Raw genomic sequence first — 11,357 nt, forward strand, 5'->3', positions numbered from 1 at the left:
TTTATCACCTAGAACTCATTTTCTGACTGCGAACCCAATACTGAAAGCAGGAACGGAACCCAATTTTTTTTACTGTGAACAGGTTATCGGTGCCAGCTGTGAGTGAGAGGGGTCAAGGAGATTTATGTAGATGTGTCTTTCCAGGTGTCTTCTGAAGTCAAAATGTGACAAAATTTCCTTTTTGTATTGCTTTAGTGATGAGACGTAAATGACCTTGTTATGGCCAGCTTAATAGGAATGTAAGTCAGGACGAGAACTAAGAAGCAAAATTCATAATAAGCCGTAAAGCTTCTTTCACTGGAACCAGATTAATTTTAGATATTCTCAATACTGTATTAAAAATAGAGAGTTCTGGTACTATCTCAGAGTAGGAAAGGAGGAGGCGGTGTTGAAGAGAACAGAAATGAGCAAGTAAAACAAAGTTACTATGTGAAAACAACAAAGGTGGGAGAAAGAAGAGACAGTATGGAAACACCGCAGGCGGTGGAACTTGTGAAAAAGAACGCAACCGGAGAACTTGATGTAATGGAAAACTTCCTTTTAATGGATTAGAAGTCTTTAAAAGGCACCGTCCCAAAGATAATATCTTCCCTGGGGATTTGTTTTAATTGCTAATGGTTCTGAAAAGAATACTTCAATGAAGAAGCTTAGTGGTAAGCCTTATTTGACTAGGTTGGGTTGTTTTGGGTTTTTTTTCCTATTTCTTACTCGTAGCTTGACATGTGTTGTCGTTTCATGTTTTCACAAAAGGCTTATTTCAAATTATTTTTACATGCTTTTCACTCTAGCATCTCTGCATGTTGATTCAAGTATAGAAGAACACACCTTGAAGTCATATCTCACCAGAATTAGCTTTATAATTAGCTTTACAGCTCTACTGTAAGAATAAATTCTTGGGAGAAAGTTGGGGTTTTTTCCATTTGTTTCAAATTATCTGAGCAGCAACATATTTCTAAAAATAAACGTAGAATTGCCAAACCTAGGTAGTGGATGGGATTTTCCACATTGGCTGTTCCTGAGATTTTGCTGTCATGGGCATCAGAAGTTGACATAAAGATGAATATTGTGTTCTTAAGACAGAAATTTCATCTACATGCTGGACATTTTCTTTGCTGCGTTTTGGTGGAGAGAGGCTAGAAACCAGCTGTTTAGAAGTCAAATAGCACTAAGGTGAGAGGTGGAGGAGAGGCTTATCTGGGGGATGGGAGTTCGTCCTGTCTAAATGATGAGTCCTGTTCCCTCTGGGAGTGCGTTACAGGGACATTGCGATGGCTGAGGAGCATGTCCTTACAGCAGTTGTTCTTTTTATAGCAGGTTGAAGAATATTTTTAATTAACTCCCTTATATGGCCAGAATAATTTTCTTGTTCTAAAATATTTCATCTGTTTTTAATAGTGGAAGGGCAGTGCCCTTGAAAATAGTTTTTGTTCTGAATTAAATGCATCAACTGATGTTAACAGTTCAAAACTAATCACGTATAGTTAGTGTAGTGGTTGAAGTGTTACTTTGTGCACTTTCCTCTGGATATTTGAAACAACTTTCTTTTTGTTTATATTTCTCATCTCAGATATAGAAAAATAAGTAAAATGAAAATTTAATGTATAAAAGTGAAGTTTTCAATTTTTACACAGTTATATTTAAGTACATTGAGCAACCAAATGTAATTTTAATATTGCTGTTTCTTGATATTAGCAAAACACGCATTTATCTGTAGATTCAAACTCTTATGTTAATTATATTATTCTTTGATAGAATAAGGTTGTTTTGTTTTGTTTTTTTTTTTAATCTTGGAAGATAGACAATAAAGATATAGACTACCAGATCCAAGCTTGGGTCATAACAAAAATATTCAGTGAGTGAACATGAAATCTTGTTTCAGGTTGTTAATGTTCTGGAAACAGTTGACAACAATATTAGACAGCATTACAATATTTTGGAAGAAATTCTAGTATTAGATAAATAATAACAATCCATTTGTTTTCTGTTTTGCTAGGTGTTGATAAAGAGGAAAATAATCTGGCAGTTTTAAATTTGATGGGCAGAACTTGGTGTTTTATGTTTAAAGCCAGCTTGAAGGTTCTGTTTTTCTGTAATTTTGTATGAATAAGACGTAGCAGTGAATATTCAGACAAACTCATTTGAAATAAAACTTTCTTGTAATGTGTGTTTTTCTAATTCACACTGTAGGGTTTCTGTAGTAAACTATGTGGTGACAGTTTCTGTGCAGCTCTGTTTTCTCTGAGTTTATTTGCGGTAAACACTAGTTTATTAGCACTAGTCTCATCAGTCTAAAATTGTTATGGAAGTGTTATTTAATGGAAATTATTAGTTGTGATTTTATTAAAAACAGTACCGTATAATTTCCAGGGTTTATAAAAAATACCTATATGAAAATCCTGTATTCTGTTACCCAAGTGGTTGTAACGTAGGAAGTAAAACGAAAAAATGATGACAAGTAATGGGAAGCCAGAAAGTAACTTCAGAACTGCTTAACTCAAAATTGATTTTCTACCTGATATATCATAATCTTTGTGAGAAAGGATGTTAAGGATTTAAATTCTGTAATCCTTGCTTCTTAAATTCTGAAGTTTTATTAGAGATAATGTTAATTTCATTAACCTATTAATTTTTAAAGTGCTTCTCTAATTTTAGAGATAAACCCTTCTGTTTAAAAAGCCTTTTTGGTCAGTGGTCTGCCTGAAATATTTTTTTTTCTGGCCATTCTTCAGCAAGATCAAGTGAGTATGTTTTGCTAAAATATTTATCACTCTACAGTGATATGTGGCAGCTGACTGAACACAGTTTTTTCTGAAACTATATTGATTTTTTGCTTCTAGTCACAGAAATAATGACTGCATGTTCCAGGGAAGTTGAAGTAATGAAACTGGCTTTGTGCAGTTTCATTCGACGAGCTGTGAATCACACGTTGACGATGTATCTTTTATTCTTTTATCTTTTCTTGTGCCTGGCCTTGTTAACAGAATTTGATACTGAAGTTTTTCACGTGTTTGGTGGCTTTATGTAGATGTCACAGCGCTAATCAGATAAGCTTACAGTATTGCAGAGCCTTCGCGTGAAGTAACTGCTTCTATGCTAGTGTGAGAGCGCAATTTTCAGAAAAAGGAGAGAGTACCCGGGGAGTGAAATCATATCCAGGATGAGGCAGTATGTTCAAGTTCCAACTGTTGAGCAAGAAAAAGCCTATGATTATAATTCTGCTCTTGAACCAAGACCATGTATGTGTTTGGGTAGGTGAAATTACCATTTTCTGATAACATGGACTGTTTCTTCTTACTGTTATTGTGTAGAATAAATGTGTGTAAAAAGAAGTACCCGTACAGCTGGTAAATATGTACAGTCTTAACATGTAACATGCAGATTACAGGACTCCTTTAGCAGAAGAGAACATGCATGTTTAAACTTGGAAAATCCCACTATTGGAGAAGTAAACAATAGGGGGTTTGGGTTTTTTTTAAACCTTTTACATTGACTGTCATGTAACAGTGTGAGCTTCGCTGTAGATACTGCTTTAACCTTTATATTTACTTGTATAAAATGACATAAAGATGTCTTCAAGGGGGAGACCATGAGAATGCAAATTTTCCCTGACACTGAAAGGGAATTGTCATAGGATTTTTTTTGTTGATAAACCTGCATAAAATGGAACAGGTTCTTTTTACCGGGCTTAGTGACTGCGTTCTGTAGACCTACAAAACAGCTTATTTGTGTGAAACGAATGTGTTTATGTAGATCAACTTTCACCTGGGTTAAATTTCTATCCAAGAAGTAGAGAATCCATTTTCAATTGCTGAGCTTTTATCCATCTTTTACAACATTCATCTTTTCTGGTCTACGTAGTGAAATGCTCCTAGATTTTGTTGAGGTTGTTTTTTTGTTTTTTTTTTTAAGTTCAGTCTATGTTGTTAAGACTTAATTTTTGTGGTGTTTTTTTTTTTTATATTCATACTTTTTTTTTAAAACCTATTCCTGTGTTTTTATTAATTTTTCCTGGTTATATCAAAATACTGAGCAATGATTAATAGTTTTTCCACAAAATCTGTCTCATGACTGTTAATTTTTGCTTTTGGTTTTCTTTTTTTCTGTGTTCTTTGGAGAGCCTGTCGCTTAAATTTTTTTCTGATGGTGTTCTGCTTGAATTTCTCTACTCAAAATATCTTTGGAGGCTGAAAGCTTTGGTAGACTAACTCTCACTTTCTGGTACTTGAATGTTCTGTTTAATTTAGGAAGTTCTTTTAATGACAGTAATATTCATATTAATTTTAGTTTTATATTTTGATGATAGAGAATTCTTTGAAAAGTTTGTTTTGTTTTATGTAAACTGTGCTATAATTAAATACATAGCAATGTAAAGATGCTACTGAAAATCCAGGATGGGGAGAAGAGAAAATTTTCAAATCTTATGCAATATACTTATTGTTAGGCCTTTTTTTATGTCAAAATTCACTGTATGCCATAAATTTGAAGAGCAGTATTTGAACAATACTGAGTTCCCATTAACTGAAACGATCTGGTAAGGCTGCCAGGATGCATTGGTACTGTTATCTGATATATTTTATCCTTCTCAAAGGAGTAACTTGTATCCAGGTTTTATGTTACATTTTTGTAACTTACATGGTTCTAAAAAACCATCTGAAGATTTAAATTGTGGTTCTCTGCAAGGATTTTCTTCTTCTGTCACTTAAAGAAGGAGAAACTAACTCTAGAAGTATTTTTAATTGCCTCTGTCTTGCATGCAGTATTTTACAATATTTTCTGTTCTTGTTATGGTTTGGATAGCTGTAGCAAAATATTTTACTACAGTTATTGTAAGAATATTTTCTTACACTTAGTAGTAATCAAACATGCTGTTTACTCTGGACCAATGTTAGAGGTCCATAAGGTAGAAAATCAAGTAGGAAGACACAAGTACAGAGAGTGTTAAGCCAGGTGCAGAGCTGCAAACCTAACTCAAGAAACATTTAACAATATTAGGTCTTGTTTTGGTGGACTTTGGTCTTACTTGAACTTCCCAATACTGAGTGATATACTAGACACTAATGAAGTACTCCTTTCTTATTATGATTTTACTTACTTTTAAAATGTTAGACAACATTGCTCTCAGTAGAATATTTTTGTACAACTGTCTGAATTGTTGCTGTTTTAAGTCAAATAGGGTTTTCACCTCTTGATACCTACATTTTCCAGTGGCATATGAAATAGCTTTGTTTTTACCTACTTTGTACCTGCAGCTTTTATGTAAATGTAGATTTTTACATTGGTTAGACCTCTGTGAGTAGGAGATGTCAACAGGAGTCGTATGAAGAACTTGACAGTAGTAACAAAGTACGATTTCACACAAAAATTCTCAATATTCCAGTTGTTTATTCCTTGAGTGGTTTTTGTTTTCACAGTTATGTATTGAAGTCATAAGTCTGTGTTCATCTTACTGGTGATATATGACTATAATTCATGACCCAAGTTAAAAGACCACTAGGAGAACTTAGAGTTAAAGCATGGTTTTAAAATCAGATCTATCTTTGATAATTGTTTTTGATTAAATAAATTGCAAGAATTAAGTTGTCAGACTATGAGCAGAATTCTTTCTTTTGTTTTTGGTCCAAAAGACAAGTAGTATCAGAAAACAGGTGGAATAGAGGGAGGATGTCTACTCATGTAGAGTCTTGTAATAAAAAAAAAAATACAGCAGGGGAAGACTTTGTCATTAATCTCCCAGATGTTCTGATAAATATGGTTAAAAACAACAAGGGTTATTTGGATATCTTAAGTAAAAAAAATACAAATCCTGATGTATTTGCCTAATACTTCCTCACAGCCTGAAAAACTTGCAGATAAATTACATTCATCAAAGTTACTGCCAAGATACCCTTCATTCTTTTCCCTATTTTGATTTGCAGTAAAAGCTTTTGCAGCTTTTACTTTTTTTAGCAAATGTTTTATGATTTTTGGAGTATATAAATGGATACTTTTAAGATATTGTACAATATTTTAGCTACTCTGAATGCTCTAGGTGTTGAGATTTGAAAGATCTGCATGCATACTTGGTATATTATTATTCAGTGTATTATTTTCTACTTAGTGGCTCTTGTGCATCAGAGCTGCTTTAATGTTGACGTGAGACCTGACTAGTGAGTTAGTCTGTTAATATGTCCACTGAAACATTTAAAACCTGGTTTGTCAGAACATTTAAATTCCTTGGGAATAAATCTGCACTGATAGAATGGTTGGACAGATATCTAGAAACTTTTACTTTCTTTTCGTGTTGAGTTTTTACTTCAGGTGCTATATTTTAATATAAACTGGAATTATTTCAAAGTTCTAGTAGTCCTGAGTGCTAGAAAAAACAAACCATACTTTGTAGATTTCTATCTTTTTAGAGCAGGCAGTATGACTCTTTAATAAAATTGCAAGTTACATGTATTGTTCTGATTATATGAGTACAGTATTCGTATTAAAGTAGAAATGAGATCAGAAAAATTCCTTTCTCCACTTCAAGTGACTGTCTTTTGTCGGACGCCCAGTAAAATAGTGGGATAATGAAGGGAGAGTTTGTTTTGTATATTGTGGTTTATATTGCTTTATATTGGTGCTTGTAAAACAGAAGATTTCGTAGTTGACTTTTTTGGTAGAAGAGTGAATGTAATGCATGTTTAGTTATGTTTTGAAATGATCATTCAGAATGAAGATAAAACAGGAAATGAAGTAGCCTTGGTTTTAATATTGCTAAATCTTGAAATGTCTTGATTTTTCTGCATGTTTTTAAGTATGGCTGGATGACAGGTACATTTCTAGTATCCAAGGTGCTTGCATATTTTCTCATGTATTATATTATAATAGTAGTTTTGCTTATTTGACTTCTCAGTTATTTTCAATTACCTTAATTTTGCTTTATTGCCGATAGTAACAAGCAGCTGAATTCATTGTATCTTTTTCCTCCTTGCTTGTCAGCTAGTCACTTCAAATGAAAATACCTGAGTTCCTACAACTTAATTCTAAATTCTGTTGGATATATCTTTTCTGCAGGAGTGTGCTGTTGCTGTGCTGCTTTGCGACCTCGCTACAAGCGTCTGGTAGATAACATATTTCCTGAAGATCCAAAAGTGAGTGATGACTTTAAAATTTTAAGGGATTGGCATTTGAAAATTTTTGGTTAGTAACTACTGTTTTAGCTTTTTTTTTAAAAAATATTTTCTATTTTAATATTTTACGGTAAATTCTGCTTTAGTGCTTCATAGCTTTAATAGAGGTTAGCAGAATAATTTAGCTGGAAGGGGAACTCTACAGATCCTCCGGTCTAATTCCCTTCTCAAAGCAAGGCTGTGCATATTGAAGAGTGAAATTGCTATGTTTTGTTCAGAGAAACAGAGATTTAATTAAGCAGGATATTCTGCAGCAGAGGTAGTGCTTAACTTCATAATTACTTAGAACCACAGAGACTTGTTTTGTTATGTGTGCAGGTGTGAACATTTTCTGGTTTTCTACAAGATTTTAATTTTCTAACTCTTTATGTATTGACTACGTAAGTTTTTATAGTTCTGGTAGACTGTTGTGATCCAAAGAGGTGGTTTGTTGTTGTTGGTTTTTAATTTCTCCAGTTATTCCTATACAGTTTTTTCATGTCACTTGAACGGTCTTGGAGCTGTATTACAGGCCAGCTCTTACTCTCTGTGGAAATAAATAACTTCCATGTTACCATTTACTAATGCCTGTATCTATAAATCACATGGTGGTTCAGACTAATTGAGAGCTTATATTTCTGCTGCTGTATTTTTTTTAAATGTGTTACCAGATTTTGTTATCTTTTACTATAGTAGAAGTAAGTAGAACAGTCATCATTTGTATAACGTTTGGCTTACATCTTATGAAATATGTGGGCTTTTCTTTATGTTGTTGAGTGCTAGTTACTATATAAGTGTATGTTACTGGCTTCAAAGAAAATGTTTTCTGTGTATACAGTATGTTGAATGCATGGAACGATATGGTTATACAGATTTATTTGTTTTAATCTACTTGTTTGATACAGGTGTAGAAACACCCGGAATTGCTACAGTTGTAGTCTTATAGCTTTAATTTCACTCAGTAGCTCTGAGTTGGCATTCCTTAGACTCTGCTTTTGTTAATATTCATTGGTTCAGTGCAGGACACAAGCCAGTCCATGATGTTTCTCTGAGTTACAGGCCGTTTCTAAAATATGAGAAGACTTGCTTGATAAAATGCATTAATTAATAATGAGTGTGTTAAAAGCATCAGTCATTTATTTGAAAAAGATAATGTTTTTGTGAACTTCTAGGAAAAAAAAAAAAAAGAAGACAAAAAGCTTTATCCTTCTTTCCTGATAGTTATAACCTCACCTGAGGAGACCCATATCACAATTCACATTGGGACTAATATGTTAATCTTTGATCTTGTTCTAACAATTAGCCTTCAGGTACCCTGTATGTCAGCCTTGTCCAAGATGTGACACTGAAGAAATAAAATATTTAAACTAAAATCTTGTTTATATATAACATCAAAATTATGCATCAAATATACTTTTTGGGGGGCAATGGGAAAAGAAAAAAATGACATTGTACCACTAGGGAAAAAGTGTGTCTTAGAACTGATTACATATCTCACTAAATACTTTCTTTTGGAATACATGTTTCCACCCACCCCCCCAAAAAAAATGGGGGAAGATAGTTGCTTCATTTCTTTAAAAAATATTTACTTAATTTTTTATGTTGGTGATTTTTGCAGCTAAGCTATTGACAATTTTGCTCAAAAGTTGGTTTTTTTTTTTTTCAGTAGTTTATTCCCATCTGTATGGCTCACATCTTTAAATATTGAGTAGACAAAAGGAAAAACACTTCAAAAGCTTTATACTTTCTGTGAACTTTTTTATTTTATATTTTGTATGTCTGTTTTTAGGATGGTCTTGTTAAAGCTGATATGGAGAAGCTGACTTTCTATGCGGTTTCTGCACCAGAAAAGCTGGATCGAATTGGTGCTTACCTAGCAGAGAGACTGAGCAGAGATGTTGTCAGACATCGCTATGGGTAAGGAAATAAGTCACAGCATTAAAAACAGGTGCTAACAGGTAGCTGCATTTCATCATATTTGTTCTGATTGCATTTAGGAGGTAAGACAGACCCAGTCCCTCTGAGGTGAGTTAACTTTGGCTGGCTGCCAGGTGCCCACTCAGCCGCTCCCTCACTCCCCCTCCTTGGCAGGACAGGAGGAGAAAATAAGATGGAAAAGCACATGGGTTGAGATATGAACAGGGAGATCACTTACCAATTACCATCATGGACAAAACAGACTCGACTTGGGGAAGATTAATTTATTGCCAATTAATAACAGAGTAGGGTAGTGAGAAATAAAAACAAGCTAAAAACATCTTTTCCCCACTACCCCTTCTTCCCAGGCTCAACTTCACTCCAGACTCCTCTACCTCCTCCCCCCCGAGCAGAGCAGGGGGACGAGGAGTGGGGCTTGCGGTCAGCTCATATCACTTTGTTTCTGTCGCTCCTCACACTCTTACCCTGCTCCAGGTGGGGTCCCTCCCACAGGATACAGTCTTTCACGAACTTTTCCAACACGGGTGCTTCCTACAGGTTGCAGTTCTTCAAGAACTGTTCCAGTGTGGGTCTTTTCCACAGGGTACAGTCCTTCAGGAACAGACTGCTCCAGCATGGGTCCCTGATAGGTCACAGGTCCTGTCAGAAAACCTGCTCCAGAGTGGGCTTCTCTCCATGGGCCGCAGCTTCTGCCAGGAGTCTGCTGTAGTGTGGCCTTTCCATGGGCTGCAGCTTCCTTCAGGGCACATCCACCTGCTCCAGCATGGAGTTCGCCATGGGGCTGCAGCATAGATATCTGCTCCACTGCAGACTTCCGTGGGCTGCAGGGGGACAGCCTGCCTCACCATGGTCTTTACCACGGGCTGCAGGGGAGTCTCTGCTCCAGTGCCTGGAATACCTCCTCCAAGGTCTTCTCTGACCTTGGTGTCTGCAGGGCTGTTTCTCACATTTTTTTCTTACTCCTCTCTCACAGCTGCTGCGCAACATCTTTTACTCATTCTTACTCAGTCTTAAATATGCTATCACAGAGGTGCTACCAATGTTGCTGATGGGCTCAGCTTTGGGCAGTGGTGGGTCTGTGTTGGAGCCAGCTGGAGCTGGCTCTCTGGCATGGGAGCAGCTCCTGGTGTCTTCTCATAGAAGCCACCCCTGCAGCCCACCTGCTACCAATACCTTGCCATGTAAACCCAATATACCCTTGAATGTCATTCAGGGTACTGGGAAGTGGGGATGTCTTTCTTTTCAGCCCTTTTGGCTAAACTGTATTTAAATGTGAACTTTAAAACTGTCATACTCTTAAGTCGTATTTGAGCTAGAAATTCGAAAGAATGTAGAGTCAAAAGAGGGAGAAGATTTTAAAGAATGTGGAAATGGAGTAGGAAAATACTGAGTCTAGGAAGTTGCAATATCCATCACAGGCCATCATTATTTGCCTTCATGTTGTCAAAAGCTATTTTTATAACTTACAGAATGAGTTAATGGCCGTTCTTTAGGGTACTTAATTTTGTTCCCTGCTTTTCTTTACTCTTTTTCGTTTACTTAACATGTTGTCTGACTGTGCAGGAGCATGAATAAGTTGTTGGCTTTCTGTACTGGGATTTGGATAGACAGAGGATCTATAGACTAGAATGCTGGGATTTATAGTTGGAAATTTAGGCTGGCCAATGTGACGCCCATCTACATTACTCTTTTTCGTTTACTTAACATGTTGTCTGACTGTGCAGGAGCATGAATAAGTTGTTGGCTTTCTGTACTGGGATTTGGATAGACAGAGGATCTATAGACTAGAATGCTGGGATTTATAGTTGGAAATTTAGGCTGGCCAATGTGACGCCCATCTACAAGAAGGGCCAGAAGGAGGATCCGGGGAACTACAGGCTTGTCAGCCTGACCTCGGTGCCAGGGAAGATTATGGAGCAGTTCATCTTGAGGGCGCTCACAAGGCATGAGCGGGACAACCAGGGGATCAGGCCCAGCCAGCACGGGTTCATGAAAGGCAGGTCCTGCTTGAGGGGTTTGCAGAAGGCACCGTGGAGTCATCCTTGTGAATGGAGTCAAATCCAGTTGGCGGCCGGACACGAGCAGTGTTCCCCAGGGCTCAGTTTTGGGGCTGGTCTTGTTCAAGACCTTTATCAATGATCTGGATGAGGGGATTGAGTGCACCCTCAGGAAGTTTGCAGACGACACCAAGTTGGGCGGGAGTGTTGATCTGCTGGAGGGTAGGAAGGCTCTGCAGAGGGACCTGGACAGGCTGGATCGATGGGCCGAGGCCAACTGTATGAG

At 36.5% G+C, this 11,357-nt stretch overlaps 1 protein-coding gene across 1 annotated transcript in view; it reads left to right on the forward strand.

Annotated features, from left to right (window-relative positions):
• Window positions 1-11,357, forward strand: part of EFR3A (EFR3 homolog A (S. cerevisiae)) — an 82,087-nt gene that overhangs the window by 13,044 nt on the left and 57,686 nt on the right. The window contains exons 4-5 of the mRNA XM_009323359.1: window positions 7,042-7,118; window positions 8,926-9,053. Of these exons, the coding sequence (XP_009321634.1) occupies window positions 7,042-7,118; window positions 8,926-9,053 (205 nt within the window). The remainder of the gene's footprint in view (window positions 1-7,041; window positions 7,119-8,925; window positions 9,054-11,357) is intronic.

Source organism: Pygoscelis adeliae, unplaced genomic scaffold (genome assembly GCF_000699105.1).
Source record: "Pygoscelis adeliae isolate BGI_AS28 unplaced genomic scaffold, ASM69910v1 Scaffold103, whole genome shotgun sequence".
NCBI lineage: Eukaryota > Metazoa > Chordata > Aves > Sphenisciformes > Spheniscidae > Pygoscelis > Pygoscelis adeliae.